This window comes from Accipiter gentilis, chromosome 16 (assembly GCF_929443795.1).
Source record: "Accipiter gentilis chromosome 16, bAccGen1.1, whole genome shotgun sequence".
Lineage (NCBI taxonomy): Eukaryota > Metazoa > Chordata > Aves > Accipitriformes > Accipitridae > Astur > Astur gentilis.
The window spans coordinates 26,914,282-26,938,339 of record NC_064895.1 but is presented as its reverse complement, the minus strand read 5'-3'; the positions used below and the strand labels follow the sequence as shown (position 1 = coordinate 26,938,339).

At 43.4% G+C, this 24,058-nt stretch overlaps 1 protein-coding gene across 1 annotated transcript in view; it reads left to right on the top strand.

Moving 5' to 3' along the window:
- Window positions 1–24,058, top strand: part of PKHD1 (PKHD1 ciliary IPT domain containing fibrocystin/polyductin) — a 260,367-nt gene that overhangs the window by 75,802 nt on the left and 160,507 nt on the right. Inside the window, exons 35-36 of the mRNA XM_049818774.1 lie at window positions 8,920–9,070; window positions 21,510–21,722. Of these exons, the coding sequence (XP_049674731.1) occupies window positions 8,920–9,070; window positions 21,510–21,722 (364 nt within the window). The remainder of the gene's footprint in view (window positions 1–8,919; window positions 9,071–21,509; window positions 21,723–24,058) is intronic.

The window sequence follows — 24,058 nt, the reverse complement described above, 5'->3', positions numbered from 1 at the left end:
CTGCTATATGGCTCTCACGTAGGATAATACCACCTACATTTTGAAGCTGGAGTAAAGGGTAAAGAGAAGTTACATAGCACCAGATGATGCAGATAGTCATAAAGATATCACCTTGTGGCCTTGGAAAGGGTTTGTTGTGTTATATTCCAGGCCTGTTCTATCACAGGCAGTCATGCCAAGTGTGCTAATTCATAAGGGAAAACCCAGTTTGGTCTCCTATTCCCTCTGGAAGCCTGCTACAGACTCTCAAAGCACAACTATTCTTGCCATTTTGTGTATAATTTCTTTCATAAACTGGAAGAAGATGGTCCCATTATCTATCTACCTTTGTTGCCCAGTTTGGTTACCAGTGTCTGCTCAGTTGGGTTAACCATGGGTGGTCTCTGCCGTGACATGAATTTGCAGGGAACTTCCTTTCATGCCTCTGGATCATTAGTAAAATTCTTCATTGTTTTGCCAAGGCAGTTTGTACCAACTTCTAAAAACTACCAACCTATTACTCATTGTTAAACTGGCATCAGGGACTGTCTTAATAGTGGCACTCAGAGAAGAAGGACCTCAGTGGTCAGATCATGTTATTTTCAGTATCATCATCACATGGAGATGAACTGGGTGAGAAATTTCTCAAGGTCTGAAGCTGATGGAGCCAAAGAGGCTGTCTTTTCTTTGAGGGAAGGCTGGGAGAAATTAGAGAAGTTGAAATACGCTCCCCGTTTTGCCATGTTCTTTTTCAAAGGACTTTCCAAATGGAACCAGATTCAATAGAAATGACAGAGGTGAATGTGGTGCTTTTACTAAGAGAATGGAATAGACTGTCCATTGCAAACTTCTCCAGAGGTTCTCTTTTCATTATTTTCTACTCCCTTGCATCCAGCTTAGAAAGCACCTTGGAAATGGCTCAATCAATGGCAAAGTTGAAGGACTGTAACAAAGTGCATATGAATAAAAGTCCTTTAGGGGGTTGCTGATCACATTGTAAGATCCACTAGACTGCTTTGGCACCCTGATTTCCGAAGAAACTCGGTTTAGGTTATTTTAACGTTTGAAGGCATCTTCTCTGAAATTGCTGCATGGGCAAGAGAAACACTGCAAAACCTGGTAATTGTTAATCTCTGTCTTGTTTGCTTTTCCGTAGTGAAAATTGGCCTTTTTGAAATGGGAGGGAAAATTGCCTAGAGTAGAGCGTGCTGGTTTGCAGCTTTTCCCTGGCAGTTGGTGTTTGTTCGCTGCACTCCTGTAGTGAGCATTGGATGGTACCCTCTGTCCTGAGACTGCTTGGAGAAGCCTTGGGAACTTCTGCAGTCGTTATTAGACTTGACCAGCTTCAGTCTTGGCCCTTCTTTGATTTCATAGCACAGCCAACTAAATTCTACTCATTTCTGTGTGGAAGTCTAAATTGATATATTTCTCTACAAAATAAGGTGTTGCACTGTGCCGTTGGTAGAGAGAATATTTTTTCTTGCTGCTTATACTTGTTTTTGCATGATGTAAGGTATTTTCTGTTCTTTTTGGGACGACCCTATTTCACCTTTCCCATGAAGCTGTATGTATGCCTTCATTCTCTCTGTTAGCAAAATCCTTATATGCTATCGGGAATGAAAAGACGATTGCAAAAGTCCTCTTTTGGTTTTGGTTTATATAGAAAAAAAAGGACATTTTTTTACACTGAGTGATGAAGTGCACACAGGAGACTGTTCTTATAACAGCAGGATGAAAGAGTGTCCTATCATGCTTGTCTCAGGGATGTTGGTTATACAGAGGAAGACCTATCCATGCCAACTAAAATTCTATGACTTTACAGTTGTAGTGAGTGTTTTTCAGTTAATTTGGGAAAGGGTTAGAGGTCCTATAAGCAGGAGAGGCAGGGTACGATGCCAGGAGGCAGGTTCAGCTTCTCTGGGCACTGGGCAGCATTTTGCATGCTAACTCCCCTGACTTTAGCAAATAACATGCATTTGCATCCCTTTCAAGTATGTGTAGGAGGGAGGAGCCTGCACCAATTTGTCTGTTTTAATTATAGATGTTCTACCCACCTTCCTAATTGCTCCTTCATTAAGAAGTAGCTTCTTGTTTCTTTTTTCCCTAGGAGCTAAAAATAATCAACTTTTGTTTGTTTCTGTAAATATTTTTTTTTTTTTGCCCTTGAGGAGATAATTATTTCTATTGTTGCATGAAGATGGTGGCCAATACAGGAGGAATAATTAGAGCAGATGGCTGAAAATACTTCCCTTGTAAAAGACATCTAGTAATAAAATACCTCCCCTCCTCTTTTGTCTCCCCCCAATATACGTTTTTCTTTCCTTCAGGTGGATGGGGGTTGGGTGAGGGGTGTAAATCTTTTCCTGATGTATTAAACTGAGGAGCTGTCAAGGGTTCACAGCCTGGAAAGTGAGCTCCCTGTATCCATCACTGAAATTAAAGTGTTTTCAAATGTGGCATGGAGTCCTGGGTCTACGGCGTGAGGAAATATACGCTGTACTCCATCACTTAAAATGTTAACCTTGTCTCTCCGTGGTGACTGAGGACAGGAACACTTGCTCTCCGTACTTGCTGGTTAAATGGCAATCTGTCAGCACCGAGGAAAAGGCTACCTTGTGGGTGTTTCAATCTTTGCCGCGGCTGCAGCGTTCGAACCCTTTGCTTGTCCGCGGCTGTGTGCGCCGGGAAGGGTGCACCTTCCTCCTGCTGGGGATCGTCAGCAGCAACTGGGAGAGTTTCTTGCATGTGCTGTTGTGCAGGAGCAGTCCTGTGCTCCGTGTCGTATTGGATGTGTCTGTGGGAAAGGATAAAGCTGGCTGCTGGAGGTGGGGCGGGTGGGAAAACCCCCCTGAGTTCAGATTTCTCCGTGTGGCCGTGTCGCAGGTAACCCTCAGCTGAAACCCACCGCCCAAAGAAGAGAGTGTTGAGCACAGCAGCAAGCAGCAGTGTCTGTGTTTAATTACACTGCTGGTTCTTGGTTTGGTTTTAAAGTTTTTGTCTTTTTCTGATCAGAGGATGAGGGCTCTTGTCTTTGCGTCTGTAACGGTTGTTGGCAATCCTCTTTTTCGGCCCTCTAAAAAATCCCGCCTAACCGAACAAATTGTAAAGTTACCACAAAGTGAGATCAAACAATCTATAGCGTGTCTAAACAGGAGTTTCTCAACCCTCTTAAGCCCAAACCTTGCATTTTTGGGGAAAAGGGAGTTAAAAATCACCAGATAAACTTGTGCTGTGTTGGCAGAATGATTATTATTTACAAAAATTTAGACCAAACATTGAACGAGTGGTCACTTACAATCCTTTCCCTTTGTGACTTGTTTGTCAGCCTGTGTTGGAATGCAAGTATATCACTGTTATTTATGCATTTGTTGCAGTTGCTGCTGCTGTTTCTGAGCCCTGGTAGTCACAGGCACAAGCTGAGAAACTGGTACCAAGAGATCGTGTCCCCAAAGGCTGACATAAAGGCAAGCCTGGGCTGGCTGACAACAGCAGCAGCTAAAACCATAAAATGGAAAGAAATCTACCTGAAAACGGACAAAGGAGGTGCAGCAGGGAGGAAGGGGATAATGTGCTGAATTACAAGGAGCTCGTGCATCGTTTATTGTGTGCTATTAAAACATTATTTTATCTTTACATTATCCTTTCATTGTTTTGGAGCACTACTGGGGGAAGGAGTTGATATCCCTCAAAATTTACCCGTGTTACACACAAGCTGTGGTTTGGTACGTAAGGTGTGGGCTCAAAATGAGTTGTGCGTGGCCCACACCAAGTGGGAGTCAGAGGTGGGACAATATTGTAGGAGTCCGCTCATTGAATTTTCATGTCAGATCCCCTCCCTGGTCCTCATGCTCTTTGGTACCCCAGGAAGAATGACTGGCTCCTTAGGGATTCCCAGACACCCACCTGGGGTTTCTGCCCATATTTTGCAGGTTTGGTTCCCTACTGAGTTAGTGTCATCCGCTGTACTGGATTCAAACCATGAAATGTTGCCAGGATGGGTTTCCTACGGAGGTCTGATGCAAGGGCACACTCTGCAGAAGTTTGGGTGACCGTTTTAAGCGTTCAGTTCATGCTGTACCTGCGTCCTCGGGGAAAACACCAGAAGAGTCTCTTGCCTCAATCTGGCTATTGATTTCCAGGAACCTTGCAGGAATACAGCATCTTTGTGGTCTCACTCCTCCTGTTAAGCTTAGTTGAAAAGTTGGCCATGTTCAAGTGTCAGCACTGACAGCGACACAGATGGATGCAGAGATGTTATGGTCTTATAAGCTCCGTCTCCTCCGAATCATCTCTCCAACGATCTGGTAGATGCTGAAGCCAGAGTGTGAAACTACCACCTCACTGCAGCAGCTGCAGGCAGCCAGCTCCAGCTTCACCACTCAGGGCTTGCTTTATGCCAACTCCTCTTTCCCCCATCCTCACTTTCAAACTCCCTGACATTTGTTGTGCCCTGTGCTGAAGCTGGAAAAAGCACCGGAGGAAAATAGCCGCTGCCAGCCGCTGATGCACAGTTTTCCTTGGCTCTGCGGGTTCCTCCCGGTTCATTCAACAAGCACGCACGGGATGGGCGCTCAGCCATGACCCTGGTGCTTGCAGCTGCTGCTGCTCTTCAGTCTTACTGAGAAGGGTTTAAATTAAACACCATAGGTCAAATGCTTGGTGCCAAGCAGGGGAAAAAATGGAAAAGGAAAGTTTTGCTTCTATGAAAAAAACAGTGAGGGGGATGTTCTTATCCTGCTCAGCTGCAGACAGTGGGAAAGGAGCTGGAGTCTTTGCATGATGCAGATGTTTAGGACACAGCTATACAGCCCTGTGAGAGATAAGACAGCTGTCTCACTGTTTTTTCTTTGGGGTCTCAGGTCCAGCCCAGTGGTCGTAAGAGCACGCTCAGCCTGCAAGGCAGCAAAGTCCCCCATGGCAGCCTTAGCATGCAGAGACAGTGGTATTGGGTGTCTGTAGGGTCAGCGTGGGCTAGAACCCATCCCCTGTTGATAACGGGGCAGCTAGACAAGACAGGCGTGATAACAGAGGAGGTTCCCAAAGGTCATATGGAGGGAAACTAGCAGGGCCAGATGAGAGCATGGATTTCTAGAGCCGTGGGTCTACCACCCACCCTGCTTGATGAGGGATGTGCAGCTAGGTTATGTGTGTGTTACTCCGTGTTATTTCACCATGGGCTGCTTAACAGGAACTGGGTATAGCCACCACCATTCAGCAAAGGAACTTAAGTCCATTACAGTTGGAGATTGCACTGTGCTTTTCTCCTGGAAAACAAGGAAAGCTTAATCCTATGGGATTCACAAGGTCCAGGCAAACTGTATTTGTGATTCAGGGCAGTGGGCCATTTCACTAGCCTTGCACTAGACAACATCTTCTTCTTTCAAAGATCTTAAGGAGGTGCTCTTTCATGTTAGGGAAGCATGTAGGACTGCAAGAGAAGGGTCACCAAATAAAATCTTCTGCTATCTCATTTCCCTCCATCAGTTCGATGTCTTTCCTCAGTTCCTACAGAGCTGCCTTCCCTCTACCTCCCTGTACATTCTTCCATGCTGTGGTAATTTAAAGTACTTTCCTTGAGCAAACCACCTTTTCTCTCTTCAGACAGATTCTTTAGATTTCTTCTCTCCATGATAATGCAAGGATGGTGCAAGTGATTATAAGCAGCTCTTGGTCCTGTGTTATTAGCTGATGTTCATCTCTTTACTTTTATTAAAAAAAAAATAAAAAGAAAAAAAGAATACAAATCAGAAATCCCTTGAAAGACGTGCGTGCAGGTGGTGCACACAGCAGCAGACTAAGCCAAGCATCTTCTCACCGAAAACCTTTAGGTATGGACTGGGTGGAACAATAGAGATTTTTATGATCTTGGCCAACTCATTTTCTGCCTCTGTGTAATCATTCTTGTTTAGTAAACTTTCTTCTGAGCAATAAAATCTGCCCGTCTTTGTTTAGGTTGATGGTGCAGGGACTGCCTCTTACTGTGGATGCGTGTATCGTCTAAATAACAGAGTGCTTGGTTTCAGCATATTTGTATCTTTTCTGAATTACATTCTTTGGATGGTTTCCCAGATGGTTTCAACCATTTCTTGTGCCTTATTACACTGGCATGTATGAGCTACTAGCTTTTATGCCAGAGGGTATTGGTAGAACTGAACGGGTATGGAGTCTTAATGGGTATGGAGCCTTCTAAGAGGTGACAGCAGAAACCTAGCAAGGGTAGCTTAAACACTGATGTTATATAAAGAGAACCGTAAACGAAGAACTAGGGTGTTTTCTAGTTAGAAAGGGGAACGATCTTAAATAAAAGAGAAGTCAAATTCAGAAGAGGAGTTTATTCTTCTGTCACGGTTTAACCCCAGCCGGTAACTAAGCACCACGCAGCCGCCTGCTCACTCCTCCACCCCCAGTGGGATGGGGGAGAGAGGCGGGGGGGGGGAAAAAGTAAAACTCTCAGGTTGAGATAAAGACAGTTTAACAGGTCAGAAAAGGAAGGTAAAATAGTACTACTACAACTAGAATATACAAAACGAGTGATGCACAGTACAATTGCTTACCAGACACTGAGCGATGCCTAGCCAATCCCCGAGCCACGGTGCCCCCCAGCCAACTCCCCCAGTTTATATACTGGGCATGATGTCACACGGTATGGAATACCCCTTTGGCCAGTTTGGGCCAGCTGTCCTGGCTGTGTCCCCTCCCAGTTTCTTGTGCACTCCCAGCCTCTGCTGGCAGGGCAGTACGAGAAGCTGAAAAGTCCTTGATTTAGTATAAACACTGCCTAGCAACAACTAAAAAATCAGTGTGTTATCAACATTCTTCTCATCCTAAATCCAAAACACAGCACTATACCAGCTACTAAGAAGAAAATTAACTTTATTCCAGCCAAAACCAGGACTTCTTCTTAATTCTTGCGAGACTTCTATCAACAGCTTACTAAGTTTTTGGTGCTAGCAAGAACAACAACCTGGTATATTCCTTACGCCCTTGCTTTGCCATTAGAGTTAACTGGAGACTTCTAAGTGGCTTCAGAGGGTTAGAGTGATGTCAGAGTGACTTTAACCCATTTAACAAACCTTCTCAAGAAAATGTTCCGATGGATCCCACAATTTCACAACTGCATCCTGCAGTTTTTTGCTGGCAGCATTGGTTGAGTTTGTGCCAGACAGGAATTTATGGAATTTGTAATTTTGTGCTACAGTTATCTTGATAAGCTATGTATCTGTGAAATGTGTGCCTTTCCATGAACTCTACCTTCCTCTGTCCCCTGCTCTGAGATAAAAACATGTTTAATTAACTCCTTTTTTCAGTGAATCTATTGTATACCCTCATATATTGTATATAATTTGCTTCAAAGCGCTATCAGTGAAGAGTAATTCACAACCTCTCTGGAAAGACAGTAGATAAAGACATCTATCCTTTCAGCTGGAATTTTGTCCTAAATCTCTGAAATATATAAATATGTGTTTGCAAGTAATGAAGATGAAACTTGTCCTATTACATTTAGCAACCATGGAGAAATTGTACTCTCTGTAACAGTTGTGTACAGATGTGAAGGCTTATCTGTACTTCTGTAATGATGAAGTGGTTCACTCCCTCTGATTCCAGAGATTTAGCTCCCCAGATGTTTTCACTGTGTGTGTGTTAATGCAGTCCCAGGCTTCAGTCTAAATTGAACCAAGTAATTCCCTTCATAGGGAAATCATAGACTGGGTCAGAGGGTAGAAAATATCAGCACCCATACCCTACAGACAGGATGGACATAAACCAGTTGTATCATTTAGCCTGGGAACCAACACCCATTCCCTGGTGGTAATAATTAGGACAGTAGTCACCATATAATAGTTATCTGACTGCTCTAGGTGCTATGGGAAATGTTGTATAAAACATCAGGCACAGAAAGCTAAAACTGACAATAGCACAGTCAAAAGAGTAACTATCATAACACTGCCAGTATTGATTCACCCAAACCGCAGCTCCAGAGCAAAACCTTTAATGCACATGGTGCTCTGATTGAAAATGGAGTAACTGTATTTTGCTTTTGTACTGAGGTTATTGTTTCCACTGCTGTTTCTGATTAGCACAACCCAGTAAGGACCACAAATATTTCCATGTCTGGTTCTGCCCCCACCCCCCACTTCGGATCAGTTGGGGCTGTTCTTGCTAGTTCACACGTGAGTCTAAAAGAATATGTCACGAACGCCTATGCCCACACTTGTGCACACATGTCCACGCAAAAATCTGCACACATTCCTCAAGGAACAGGTCAAACCTTCACTGCAAAATGTGTGCTTAAAGTTTAGAGGTGAGTAGAAACCACGACTCGAAACAGGCAGGCATCATTTTGCCATTGCTCATCATGAGTCAGTCTATTTGCTGTTTTCAAGTTAAACAGTGCTTTATTTGGAACTGATGTGCAAGCCATCAAAGGAGAGGCAATAATAATACTGGATAAGCTGAGAAAGCTAAAAAGGTATTTGGAAGGAGGAATGGCGCTCTCAATGCAGATGGGTGGCAGGAGAGCTTTTGAAAAAGCCTGTAAAGCAAAATATTGCCCATCTAGCGTGATGTTTTAATTCCAAACTCTTCAGGCTATTTTAACGACGTTGCCAGGAATTAACGTGCAGTTCTGCTTTTCGGGAGGCAGAGAGAGACACACACCAGGAAACCTGCAGACTTCCCGCAGCCAGACCTGCAGCAAGCCCCTCGTTACCCAAACCAGAACGAGACAAGGGGCAAACCCCCAAATTGCGACAGGCGTTTCCAAAGGCCGAGAACGTCCCCAACACCAACGTCCCTCCATCCCTTTGCTCTACGCAGGGTCCCGCCGGGAAGGTAGCCGGCATGGCGTTGGCATCTCCTCCGCCGTGCTCTTGGCAAGCTGGCTTCCTCGAGGGTGGGAAGGGGTGAGCTTTGAACTTCTTTGGGTCTTTTGCTTTTCAGCTTCCCCTCCAGTTTTGTGGCCGATGGGATGAGGACTCCAGCTGGCCTGCTGGTCACCAGCCGCGAGATGGCGATAACGTCACGATAGAAGAAGGCCGGACCCTGCTGCTGGGGACCACCACCACCAACCTCAACCTGCTGCATCTCAAAGGTCTGCAGAAGGGGGGTTCAGTGCTCTTGGGCCTCCAGGGCTGGGTTTTCTCATGGCTGTGATCTCCCCTTCCCTTGGCCAGCTCCTCCATCGAAGGAGACACCTGGTCAGGGCGGCCCAGTCTGCTCTCGGTAGATACAACAGGGCGGTGATGGGGGACGGGGGAAGCATTTAATTATTATGTATGCAGAAGGCGTCGTTTATGCTGTTTGAGGCATAATGACAATATGAGTAGGAAGGGGTTTTTTTTGTTTTGTTTTTCTTTCCCCCAGCTACTGAAAGCGCTACTGTCCTGAGCGGCGTTCAGTGATAATGGCAGCGCTGATAACAATAATCGACTCTGTTTTGTTTGGCATCTTTGAGGCAAGCGTATTGCAAAAGCCTTTACAAAATTAATGATGTTACAGAATTACAGGCCACAGCTACCAAATGTAATAAATAATCCAAGATCCTAGAGCACGGCTGGCGGAGAATAAATAACTGAGCGCAATTATGGGGGGAAACACTGGGTTTGCAGGGTTCATGTACCCTGGGGTGGATTTAGCACAAGTGTCTGGAGGTGTATCTCTGTGGGTGTCAAAGTAAGAATTAAAATTACTTGTAATTCAGTGCCAGAAATATTCCGTCCTGGAAATTAGGTCCTGGTTGTGAAAACTGTTGTGCATATGCTTGGTATTAAGTGGATGAGTTGTTCTGGTGAAATTGCTTGCTCAAAGTTAAGCTTATGTGTAAACCTCTGCTGAAATGGAGCTCAAAAAATGGAAAGTGGAGTTTTTATATGTTTAGGGACCTGGACCTTCTTTGGTGGTAAAATTTATTTTATATTAAAAGGATGTTAAAGGTACTAGGTTTTGATTGAGATGATGATGAAAAACATGTATTTGACAATTATACTTTAATCTAACTTTGCATGATCTTTCTATAAAGAAAAAACTTTGCAAGTTTATCCCTATTGTGAGAACGTTTCCAAGAAAGATCGAACTTGCTTAGCCTAGGTTCAGAGATTTTCAAGAATAGTTACACCAGCCATCATTCTTGTTTTTTTAAAAAAAAAAAAAAAATCAAGTAAGATTTTGAGATTTAAAAAATGTGAAATGTTTTAGTACAATTTTCTTCCCCAGTGAAAATACTAAATCTGTGTGATGCAAGAGTCTTCTTAACCTCACTGTGATTATGACATACAGTAAAGGAGAAAGGTCAGAGCCCCAGATTTCTGAGACTTTTGGCTGCAAATCTCGATGAGGATTTTGGGGCTCAGTCTCTGACTTTGTGAAGAATTGGGGCACAACATTGCAGCAAAAACCCTTTGAACTTTGGGCCTACTCAAAGGCACATTTGATCTATGAGTCAGCACTCATGAAGCAAACGGAGCTCTGATTGAATTTAATGAAGTCTGGAGCAGTATCTTTATGGCTTCGGCTCATCTGACATTCAAATCATTTCTCCCCTTTATCATTTTTTCCAGGAAGCTTGGTTTGTAATGTAGATTTAGTTAGGAAAGCAGCATTAAAATCTTCTAGATGCTATTATTTTCTGCATTGCTACATGCCAAACATAGGGACCAAACATTTTAGAAGCAGGAACCTACACAGTAATTGATTATCTGAGCTTCATCTTTGCTGAAGTTTCCTTGTTGCATCCACCCCCACTCTTGCTAGTTGTTTAGCCTTGGTTAGATTTGGAGTCAAGACATGCTGAGACCTACTCTGATATGAGACTGAGATTTATCTTTTCTAACCTTACCTTTCTATAAGTTGTTCAGCTCAGGGGGATTGTTTAGGCTCCTGTATTGATAGAGAGAAACGCACACCACCAAAAACTTGTTCGTCTTAGGTATTATAGATACCTATCTTAAGATGAATCACAGTTGGGTGATCCCCCTTGAGTAGCAACTACTGAGTCTTGGAGGATGTAAAATAATTGACAACTTTCCCCAGGTGCAAGATGGGAATGACAATAAGCCCCTAATCTCTAGGTGGGTGTAGATATGTGCTTCAATCGAAGCAACCCATTCCTATTCTAGCTGGAGAGTTTTTCTGAGTCGGAGCTGCGGAATGGGATTAAATTGTAGTTCTACTCCCTTTGGCTTTCATGACTCAGCATCGGGCTGTCTGTACACTCACAAGCTGAAAATCTAACAGACTTTACAGATGAAAAAAAGCTGTAATGCTACTGAGTCCACTCCTATGCAAAGACACTGCCCATTTTCTGGTGCTGTATCCAGCAAACCCAGCACATGTTTACAGGCCTATTTCCTGAAATTCCTCTTTTTTAGGACATCATGAGGATTTTGAACACTGATCCTGCGTTGTCTCATTATGATTTCAACACTGAATAAATTGTTTAAAGAGTATTATAACAAGGATGTCAGCTTGGTGTGCAGCCTTCAAGTGACCCTGCTTTGGCTGTATTAACATATAGCCAAATACATGGTGGTTCTGGTAGCGACCTGACTGTCTGGGCCAAAGACCTGGAGGCCAAAGCAATAGAGAAACAGGATTAGGCAGCTGGGTCCCACTCACTGCCATGGGGTCTCAGCAGTTTCTACCTCCTCCTCACCAAGAGGAGCATGAACACGTGGTTATCGGCAGTGGAAAGTTTAATACCCAGACTGTGAAACTGCTCATACTGATTGGGGAAGAGATACAAGATAGACAGATTTTAGATAACTCTGTATATTCAGCAGATTGCAGTTATTTTTGTAATCCCAACATCACAAGTATGGAAATATTTATGATAACCCAGGACAGATGGAAATTTCCTTTGCGCAGAGCTGACACTGGAGTAACTCCTTTGTGTTTGATGGGTTGATACCTCAGACATGTGCTATTGCCTTTGTCTGAATTTATAGTGCTCTAGGGAGGTCTGGAGACCAAAAAAGCTCCCTGGTCTTTCAGGAGTACCTTGGGGATGAATTCTGGGGTGATGCTGCCAGTGTACTCTGGTGGGGCTGAAGATCCCCAACTGTCCAGTTGCCTTTGCAATGGCAATTTTGAGATGGCCATCCTTGCAGGCATAAGGGAGAAGATTGCTTTGGCCTCTATTCTAGAAAAGCCTCAGTATCACTTGCCACAGCTCTTGGTGTCCCCTATCGTTTGTGTCACTGCTGCATCTTAGCAGCCCTGCTGAAACCAGCATGCCAGTTCCCTCTTCCAGGGTCAGACTCCAGGCTGAGGTTTTCAGAAAGGTCTGACCCACCTCAGCTGTGGTTTCTGCCTCTAAAATCGGTGCATTCAGTTTCCAAAATACCACAGCTGATCTGGGTTTTTTTCTTTTTTTTTTTTTTTTTTCCAAACCATGAGATCCCAGAAAAAAAACCATAGAGGACTGACAAGCCCCAAAGATACTCATGACATTGTCAGTTATTGTCTGATCTTGAATGCATGTCACAAGAGCAATGGTTACCATCAATATTCTGAATTTCTTGTAATCCATGCTCTGATCAGACTGTGCCTAGAATGGGTCCTCTGAGTAGATCTCGGGAGGACAGTATCCAGATATTGTATTTTGCTTGACTTTTTCCTAGGCTTTGATGCTATTAGCAAAAAGCATCAAATATTAACTGATACACCTGCATAAGTAGTTGTCATATAACTAGTGCTTCATTCACTGCTGATAGAGACTGGGTTTGAATTATCTGAAAGAAGGAAAAAGCTTTTCCTTCCGTTTTCCTGTCTATGGCATTAACTAGTCCTTAAACCCGTTTTAAAATCCCTTGTCAGTAGGCACGGTTGGAAACTGCTTGTGTTGCGGTGTTTTCTGTGCCATTTTGCTCAACCCATTTGGGATGTGCATTGTGATACTTTTTGCAGGCAGTTTCTAGTTCATATTTTCTTTTTTTAATCAGGCAGAGACATTACAATTAAAATACCGTAAAAGCGATTCTGGCAGTATTGCAATAAGCATGTTTTTTAATTAAAGAAAGAACATGGGATGTACAAATAGTACCAGCTAATGGGAAATTTCATCCAATGTATTTTTTAATTGAGATTTAAAAGGAAGAAAAGTCAGCCCTATTTCTCCCTGCCTCTGTGTGATATTTTCCTACATTGTTACAGTGAGGTGTACCAAGTCTGCAATAATTACAGTCTCAGAGCCTTAAAGTCCTGGCTGTTTTCATGGAAAAATATGAAAGGCATCAGTTCTTTAATTTGTTAGTATACGTTTTTGCAGGAATTCAGTGTTATTCAGCAAAGTGCAACTCGCAGAGCTGGACATTCCCGAAGGAAAGGTCTTAAGGCCCCGAATCTGTAGCAATTTGAAGGTTTTTTTTTCAGTTCTTCCCCCAGCCATAAACCCTAGTTCATGTTTGGGTAGGGGCTGCAGGTTTCTCTTTCCCATCATGTTTTGGATGGGCTTACAGCACTTACTTTAGACCACCAGGGCTCTTGCTTGCCAATGACGTTGATTTTCTGCAACTTCAGCAGCTCTTGAGACTTCTCTGGTGCATCGCAGGATGAGCAGATCGGTGGAAGTTAATCCCAGCCAAGGAACTGCACACACCTCCGGCAGAGACTGGGCTGAAACCTGAGGGATCATCGTCCCCTTCTTCCACTCGCTGGCATGGAAGGGAGGGAATGTGCCCCTTCCAGGGAAGCAGATGCTGCCTCTAACCACGGGATGGAAAGATCTGCTGAGTCCTCCACCTGTCTTGGGCACTAATCAGGCCCTCATTACAGCAGCTTCATACCCTTAGTAGATCTATCCTCGCACACTTTTATGTGGTACAGAAATACAGTTGTCGCGACCTGTGCAGGCTGGGAACTGAGGTCCAGGTCTTCTTAAGGTTTTTAAATGCAAATAAATGCCTTCAAAGGCATAATTCTGTATCATGAGCCCAGAGCTACAGAGGAAGCATACTGTGTAACAGGATTGCACATAGGTTTCTTAATTTTTGAAGTATCCCCTCTTCCTCTGACGGCTTGACAGACCATGCATTACAGTAGTTCTGCCGTAGGAACAGGCTGTCGTGAAGACCGAGGTCCTAGGTGCTAGACACGAGGAGATAAACCCTATCTGTAACATCTTTAAATTCAAATGGCAGAAATCGGCTTGAAATGAGATACTTTGCTGGAGGGGCATAGCAAATGGAAACACTCTGGTCTCATGGTCACCCAGGCAGGCGTTAGGTGAGCAGAAACATAATCCTGCTCCCTAAAATAATGTTCCTGTGCCCTCCCCAGAGCACCTCTCCCTTGTTGAGGCTGAAGCACATAGTGCATGTCTGTCATGGGGGGACTTGAAATAACAGCCCAAAGACTCTGTGTGTGGTATTTACCTGATGCCTTCACAAGGCTCACCTGGAAGCATCCTTCATTAGATCCGAGATGATGTGATACGTGCTGGAAGCCATCTAGGAGCGTCCACACCTCTTCCTCACCAGGTTAGCTCTCCTCTTGCAAATGCATCAAAGGTGTTGCCAAGTATCTTGGAGGCTACCTAAGAGCTGAAGAAGTAGAAGGACTTCTCTGAGGGAGGTATACCTATGGCAGCATCTTCTGGGCTGCTGATCTGAATTGCCTTTCCCTGTCTCCCGTGCTCTAAGGGAAGAGCCCGAATGGCTTACAAGGGAGCACGTGCCATCTGAACAGATGGCTGTGAGCGCAGCAAGCCAGAAAACACAGGCTTGTCAGGCTTGGGAGATGATTTCTATCTGAGAGTACTCAAGCAGCTGCCGGCTCCTCGCCCAGGGACAGATTAAGGCCTCCGTCCAACAAAACGTTGGAAAACAAGCTTAACTTTTTAGCGTGTTAGTGATCTGGTGGAAATACACGGGCATTTGAATTCACAGCTAGTTTGGGATCTGTACCTGTGTATTATGAACGTGGAGGAACATACTCAGGGAGGTGGAGAATGAGTTTCGGACTCTTGGTTCAGGCGGCCTTTGGGATGGAGCCAAAATAGCTAACTTCTTTCCTTTGCGCGTTGTTCGGCAGTGGTCCAGCCTGCAGTCAACTTTCATGGCTCATCCAAATGTCATGTGAGCATGTCAACAGAGTGCAGGTGACAGGTCCATGAAATAATCAATTTTTCTTTTTTAAGGCTCATAAACTCTGTATTCTTCTTCCTGTACACAGGAGGATCTTTGTGTTTTGGTAGGGTTTTTTTTCCTGCTTGAAGGCCCCACCAGGCACACCCTTGGAACCGGAGAATGAGCAATAAGTGTGCTGCCAGCACACTGCAGCCTTGTTGCACAGGATCAGTTGTTTCAGCAAAGATAATCCAGCTCCGGCAGTTGCCTCCTGCTGTTTGCCACTCAGGGATGCTTGCCAGGAATATAACTTCTGAGCTTAAGCCTGTCTCATGGGGGATTCTGTGGCTTTGTCATGTGAAACACCAAGTGAGAGGAACCGGTAAGAGCAAGCTGAAGGCTGTGGGAATATTACTTACACACGGCCACGGTGTGTCCGCAGCACAACCAGAGCAGATCTTCCCTGCACGGTGATGGGAAGGAGTAGTCCAGCTGAGGAGATGACCCTTCAAGCTGCAAATCCTTTTCCATGCAGAGGAGGTTTTCTGTTAGTTGAGGGGCACGACACAGTAGTGATATATAAGACAATTCTGTTGGCACTTTCCTAACACCTTCTATTATTGATTACAAAAAAAAGAATCTCTTGAGACTACCAGCACCTTTCTTGGAGTTTGCTTGTTTTAACGCTTCGTTCAGCTTTACATAAAGAAGCAAAATTATGTCTGGCGATAGTCACTTTTATCCTAGCTCCCTAATGAGCAGTTCATTAGAAAAAAAATCTTATAACGACAGTGAATGCAAAGTGTGGCCTCAAAAGATGGTAATAAAAAAGCCCTCCATTTAAAAGGTGCACTTTGGAATAGGGACTTTGTTTCCCACTGCGTTCAGGAAATCTCTAGAGCGCTCTAAATCACAACCTAAATGAGAAATATCAGTATCTCTTTTATGCATTATGAGAACATCTATGTTAGAAGGATTTTTTTAAAAAATGAGGCTTTTGAAAAGGGATATAAGCTGCTATGTCTGAAAGCGTGAATATTCATGACAGAGGCAAGGAGAAGCTTCCTACAGCAATTCTCACAATCCTCTACTCTATCGTTATTTGTGCTTTTTTTCAGAAGTGCCTCATGCAGCTTCTTTCCATAGTAAATGTTCTGGATACCTGGGCTGTGGCATTGCATGAGTCAGCCCGGGACACCTGACAAAGTGAAGTGTTAATACATTATTTTTTTCAATTCCTTTCCTTTGAGTGTTCCCTCCACCATTTCCCAAGGATTTCAGAAGATAAATCTTCAGAAGATAAATTTTCACAAAAGCAATTCTGCCAATGGCATGATGGTGTTGTAGTTATTTGCACAGCAAATTACAACCCCCACCTTATTATCAAGTCTGTTTTCCTTAATATTCCTTTTTTTTTTCATTATTTGGTCTGGCTGTTTCTCCCCTCCTGTGGGACAGATGGAGATTTTTCTCTCTTTCTTTTCCTCTTTTTTTTTTTTTTTTTTTTTTTTTTTTTTTTGGTAAAGACAGATAATGAAAGATTTCTTTTCTGGGCAGAGAGGTGGAGGCTAATTGCTGGGTTAATTGAGAAGAATGGTGCTTCTGATGTTCTCACAAAGTATCAAATAGCCTCAACATATTTCTTCTCCCTTTCCCTCACTCCACCTAAAGAGACCCATTGAATTTGCACAGTACTGTACAGAAGTGATTATGGGTTTAATTGTATTTGTTTTGCTTGGTGGGGAGGCCATCATAACAGTAGTTGATTGATTTTTATAAAATCACCCTCAAGGTCATATGTAGGACTTTGCTTTCCTGTGCAGCCATAACAAACAATTTGAGGGTCATAGTCAAAGGTTCAGTTGAGCAATATTCTTGCTTTCTGCTTTCAGAGAAGAGGTCAAGTGCAATAAAAGAAGGAAGCATAACTTTTATTTTCTTTTTAAAAAAAGGGGAAGACAATCTTGTAAAGCAGCAGCTGTATATTTATTCTGTCCCAATGAAAAACACAAAGATACAGAGAGCTGAGGGTGAGAAGGACAGTATGCAATTTTTTTGACATAAGTATTTGTAAGTTTGGCTAGAGTTTGTTTTACACTCAGGCTTGGTAAATAGTAAAATGAATCCCTGGTAATGCTTTCTTTTCTTTTCTGTGATGCTGCTCTTCTTTTAACTTTAGCAGTTGAACTTTTCTTTTTACACATTCTTTTCTCCCGAAGACTGAGTGACTTTTGGCTTTGTTCTGGGAGGAGTTCAGAAGCTTTGCAAATAACCAGGGGACAACGGCATTATGGTGTGACCATGAATGTAGCTGATATATCTATTTCCTATGATCACACGTTGGCTCTGACTGCTGCTTCTAAGGGAAAGCCAAAGCATCACGTACAGAAAATGCTTTCTGGTGGACTTGATCTTGCAAATCTTTGCACCATTGCCAAGTGTGATTGGGTTGCCATTGCACCTAGGGACAGAGAAACCCAACAGTCAGGCAACAATCCTCACCTTGAAGTCCAATTATTATTATCCCTTCACAAGCAAATTTTCATCCAGGGTGGGGAAACCTTGCTTCTATGTAGGATTTCCCCCAAAAAGGGTCAAACCTGCAGGCCAGGTGTTGCACAGTTAGTGCCTGCCTGCCTGCTGCTACTGAAACTTGTTGGGACTATTGCTTGCACTTGCACCCAGTGCAGAGCAGTTACCAGCATCCAAGCTTATCAGACACCCAGAAATCCACAAAAGCTATGGAAAATCTTTGAATCGACAAAGGTAAAAATCATTCAGGACATGCAGTTAGCCTATTACTGAAGAACAGGAGATTTTAAAAAGAAGAAAGGAAACGAAAGGGAGATAGAGGACCGATCATATGTAAGGAGGCAGACAGTGATTTTTAGGAGCTGTAAGAGGGTGAGCTACTCCTGACTTGCCAAAGCCACCTTGTTCAGAAAAGTGCACCAGAGACAGTGCAGAACCAGTGTTAACACCCATCCCAGAAGCATTAACTCTTGCTGGTCCAGCTGCTCCTGGTTTTGCAGGAAGAGGGACTCCATGTAAAGTGCAAGCTGTCTTCTTCTCACTCCCTCCTAGTTTTCCAGAGAGGCAGATGTCTGTAGTCCTGGTAGCAAAGCACGGCTCCATTCTGTGCTCTGTTGTGTCTCAGCCCTGCTCATGAATGGAGGAGGAACGAACATGCACTACTGTTGTACAGCAGACCCTCTGGGAGCAGGGCAGATGGAGACAAATCCCAGACCCTCATGGGAAACAGGCGTCTTCCCACGGCTGCCTCCAGGTGCATTGGCATGGCTGCAAAAAGAAAAGGACTCAGGAATCTTACATTCCCCCATCCCTGTCATCCACGGGAGGGGATAGAAGGGTTTGTGCAAAGAATTTAATCTTTTTAACCTGTCTTGTAGACAGCTTGAAAATTTTGGATGGACAAAGTGTGGCTGAAACTTGGGAAAACTTTCTGAGATATTGAGGCAGAACTATGATTTTGCAATCAAAAGATAGGACAACTGGCTACGAGCCTTCCTACTTCAGTGGTACAGCATGGCAGCAATTAGAATACTCATTAAAAATTGTGTGAAGAGAAGTGGAAACAGAAATGACTATATTTCAGTGGGAACAGAGCATGGGAAGTCAATAAAGACCTTGGGGAAGGTGTCTTTTTTTTATGTTAGGAATAAAATAAATCGCAGTGATTTATAGTTCCATTTCTAGATTGTGGTGATAAAATTATTAATACTGGTGCTATAAGGCAAATGTATTTAATAAATATTTCTGTTCTCAGTATGGGAATGAACAGGATGGCAAATTATATCACAAGAGGAAGATGGACCAGCAGTCCATTTATTACTGAAGAATGTTAATATAATGAAGATGTTGAATAAGGAATACACATTCTTAAATCAACAGGTCCAGTCTGATTCAAGAGCTTTAAAACTACAGGTACAGGCATTCTATGCCCCACAAATATTAATTTCAGGGTACATAGGAAATTACAGAGGGCTGTAGAAGCACTGCTTCATGAATTAGAGACAATTCCTTGCAGGGAAAGTCTTAAAAATCTCATCAACCAGTCTGAATGAGGGCTGAGATTTGATTTTACCTGTAAGTACTTTCACAGAAAATGCTGTTTTCTACAGCTCTCTGCAGCGCGATGCAGGAGGATACAAAGCGACCCTCTGTCTGAAAGCTCGTCCTTGACAAGATGTGATTGGAAATAAAGCAGAAATTGTGAACAGTAAGAGAAATTAGCTGTTGGAAAAGATGATCATAGAAAATGGTAGAGTGATGTCCCCAAGTCACTTAATTGATTGCCTGCCTTTCCGGAGGGTATGCAGCAGTCAAACACAGACGACTTGACTTCCTCCAGTTTTTCAGGAGCATGATGTGCACAGACCATCAGGCGATATCATCTAATGGTCCCTTCAGTCTGCAAATGAATACCGTTTCAAGTATTATCCTAATTTCAGCATAGCACATTTTGTATTAGGAACATTTCATTTTTCTAGAAGTCTCAGATGTATCTCAGAATAACAGTCAGATATCTTCTGTTGTTTTGCATGAAATAAGCTGAAATGTGTGCTGTTTTATCACAGTGTATTCAGTATAATTTGTAAAAACACTACATAGCAAGCTTAACAGAAATACATTTGTATATAGAAAAGTATGTCTAGGGAAAGAGACAGTTTACACATAGGGGAGTTGGTGTTTGTGGGAGCAATCCCATGGTTCCCAGTGGTTACAAGCAAGAAAATGCGATTTCTCTTTCATCCTTTAAGCATATTCTGTAAAAACTTATGTGGAACCTACTGAAATCTGGAAAGAAAATATTTAATGGGTAGTCCTTATTCAAATACTATCTTTGTTAGAAGCCTAAGAAATTAGAACTAAGACTAAGTTATAAGACTTTTTTACAAGACTGAGAAATCAATGAAACAATGAAAGCCCCTCAATGCAAGAATAAGTAAGGAGATCAGGATAAGCAGAATGTGTTCAGCAGGAGCGGATACATCTAGGTGGGAAAGACACACGAGTGCTATGTATCTCCCTTATCACTGAGAGCAGCAGGACCTGATCAAAGGCGAACAATGATCAAGGTAGCTTTTAATCTGATTTTTATATTAAAACTTCGTCCCTCCTTTTTCATCTCGATACTGAAATGAAAGCAGAGGTCTGATCTCCCTTATCCTTCTTGCTAACAATTGGTAGTATCCTGTGGAGAAGGAAAGCCAACTGTTTGGTAGGTATAGAGGTCACCATTAAAAACTGCTAACACCAGTAGAAAGCTGGCCATGGTATGAGATGGCACAGTTATTAGCTACTTCACCTGAAGGGAAATGTTGGGAGAGTGATAGACCCCTCGTAAAGAGGTCTGAGGTTGCCAGGCTTTGAGGTATCCCCTACTAGGTCCTGGGAAACATGGGCTGACCTAGGAAGACCCTATTCCATGTGCAGAATGATTAGATTTCTGAGAGTCCGCTCTGTCCAAATACATTGTGAAGATAGTGACAGTGTCCTTCATAGGAGCGGAAATATGAAAGGAGATAAAAGAGTAAACCATCCTGAGATGACAGACTGGGATCGCCAGCTCACACAAGGCAAGAACAAAGGAGGAGTTTGACAGAACTGAAGAGACTGAGTCAAACCCAAGAGATGGAAATGCCTTTTCATGCACTGTGTACTTCGACCACAGAATTCATTGCTTCAAGAAGTCATTGAGACTAAATATTAGAAAGAATCGAAGGATCAGCTCTGTATTACTGACAAATCTTATCCAGTTATACTAATAGATGGTAAAAGGAAAATGTTGGCAAGGAGATGAAACCTTATGCTTTGAGGCGAAGTTAACCTCTAATTAGGGATTAAAATGAGGCTTTCATGAGATGGGGAGATCATCTCACATCCAGCTAAGAGGGAGAAGTTTCTTATACTGTGTTTGGAAGCATCTGGTTTTGAACAGCAGCCGGAGGAGTATGCAGGATTAAATCAACCACTGATCTAAACAAGTTCCCAGTCCTTATGTTCCAAAGTGATTTTCCTCTCCCCTCTCCCTGTCACAAGTAGTTTGTAATCTGAAAAGTAACATACAAATTAAGTAGCAATATCGCTTTTAACATGAGTGAGTAAGTTAAAACTGGGATTTTCCAAACACAGCTCCCTTGCACTGGTATTGGAGAGATTTAGATGTCTGCCCAGGCTGAATGCCCTTGCTCAAGTCTAGAAAGGCAGTCTGTGGTAGAATTGAAAAATGGACTGAATTAATCGGGTCTGGAAAGAGCTGATAAATCCATAGGGAGATGTATAGGACAAGGTGGAAATTTTGCAGGACGCAATAACATTTTACCTTTAATCTTGTAATATTATTGTAAAACCATTTGTTTACCCAACTCTTACAGTTCCTTTGACTGTGAGATAATGACTGGCTGATAGATCTATGGTTGCATTTTGCTATTCTGTTGTCTTCAGGTGGCAAACTGTTGTTCACTGGTCCAGGACCTGTAGAACTGCATGCTCATTACATTCTGATATCTGGTGGAGGAGAGCTCCAGGTGGGATCCCCTGAGGCCCCTTTCCATCATAAAGCCCACATCTATCTCTACGGAAGCCTCCATTCTCCACCGTTACATCCATATGGGGTCAAGTTCCTGGCAGTGAGGAATGGGACCCTTTCCATTCACGGTGAGTACATTTTTTCTTCTCTCCAAAAGCAAAGCACAAGTGAATAAAAGAAAACAAAACAAAGAAAAAAAGGTGTTGGAAGGAAAAACCCAACAAACAACTTTGGTCATGAACTTGTACTTCTAATTTTAGTTAAGTATTTGTTGAAATCAGGTTTTTGGGCTAAAACTTCATGTCTTTGCATTCACCATCAGACTCCTACTTCTGCAGTATCTTATGCACGAAAGTTCAGTGCTGTGTCTCCATAAAAGCTCCCATACTGGGAGCCGAGTCATTTTGAAAATCTGGACCCCAAGAAGATAGATGATATCAAGTAGTTATGAAACTCTGGCAGTCATTTAGGTGCCTAGAAGATGTTTGGATTTGTGCATGTCTGGCCACAAATAGAAGTCTCCATCCCTTGGAAACTGGACCTCAGCTGTCCATTGTGGATCGTGTAGGTTTGCTCTGCTACTGGAATGGGGGACACTTCTCCCCTCATCTCTCTCCATAACAACTGGGAAGTTTCCTCCCCAAAGAAGTTTTGGCTGTTTGGGTTTCCCACAGAGGGTAGTCTGCCAGGTAGGTCCCATGGCGAGGCCAATGCTAAGCATGCTGCAGTTAGTAGCCCGTGAGAGCTGGAATGGAGATGACACTTCTCAAAGCACCAGCAAAGTGCTCCTGGCACTGTGTTTTCCCCTCCTCCTCCATCCCTCCGTGCTGTGCTGGCATCCCAACGCCAGCGGTCTGTCTGTAGCATTAGGATCACAGCTGGTAACTCTCTGGTGGTCCTCACAGGTCGTTGTCATAAATGACAAATCCAGGGCTATGCAGAAAAACTGTGGCAATGCCAAGAATTTCGGTCCCAGATGCCCTGTCCTCTGCTGTAACCACTGGACCTTTCTCTCAAAGGAAGCCCTGCAGGGTCAGAGCTGTAAGTTCCTGCCAAGTGGAAGAGACAAGGGACTTAAAGGACAGAAGGTGGCTGTAGGTTTGCAGATGTTGTGGCACGGAGAACTTTAGATACAGAGCTTTTTGGGGGGGCTAAGAAATACAGGTATAAAATGGCCATTTCTTGGTGCAGTAGATTGGCTATGGAATTTGGGTCCAAACTCAGCATGAATCAGAACATTAGTGCAATGCACACCTGTCAAGCTCTTAACTAATGGGCTGTTTTTAAAGCCAATATGTGTCATAGAGGAGGGAAGAAAAAAAAAAAAAAAGCAACGTATCTGAATGCCTCATTTCCCTCCTTTATGTTGTGGCGTGTCAACCTTCGTCCTGGTAGGCTTTCGTATCCTCCAGCAGGGCTTGAACTTACACCCTCCTGGCCTACAGGCAGAAAGGTTGCTAGCTGAGCATCGCTGACACGTATGGCGTTCAGTCAAAAATGCTGTCAGACACCGAGGGGTACAATCTGAGCACAGGCAGGGAGCGAGCTGTACTGCTGTGCGGTAATCCTGTCAGTTCACAGGAGCCGAGCAAGGTCGGGAGAGGTCGGTTGTTGGAGGGAAGTCGCCGAACAGATGCTTTTTGGAATCCAGGAGGGATCAGCGGAGGCTAGGGAAGGTGCTCGGGGCAGTGGCAAGGGAGGTGGGCTGCACTGCTCCCCAACGCCACGTCAGGTGCTCTCGACCACTTTGTCGAGACACGGTGAGGCTAAATCATATAGTGTTTGCAAACGGCTTTAATAATTTCAGTAAACTGGCTTTGCAAAAGGGCAGGGCGTTTCTATCCCATTTCCTAGAGGGGCTCTGCGAAGAAGTGCTATTAGATCATCTAGGCTGAATTGACTGTCCGTTACTGGCCATTGAATTTCACACAGTTATCCCAGCCTTGAGTTCAGTAACTGGCATTAGATTAAAGCATGCCTTCCAGAAAGGCTTGGTCTTTGGGGACATCAAGGGAAACGGAAGCCAGCATTTTCTGTGGAAGCTTGTTCCAGGGGATTAATTTGGTTAATCATCCATGTTTTTATTTTTTTTTTCTTTTTTAAGAAAAGCATTAAAATGTCTGATTTGAATTTGCCTGATAACAGCTTTTGCTGCTTCGCTTTCCATGTCTTCTCCTGCTACTCTAAAGTATCCTCCCATTCTTGGTTTGAGCCCTGTAAGTCAGGATTTTGTCCTTAAATTGTCAGCCCTTTATAACAAGAGCCTTGTCTTCTTCATGCTGTTTTGTTTTCTAGCAAAGCCAGTAGCATCTCCCTGTAGCTGCACCTCCTGTGCTGCTTCTCCTTTTTTATTCTGAGCCTGTATCATCACTGGCTTGTTGACTCTATCCTCATGGACAATTATGAAATTCTAGAGCCAAACAGGGCAGAAGTACGTTTTACAGTGTTACTTTGGCAATATGAG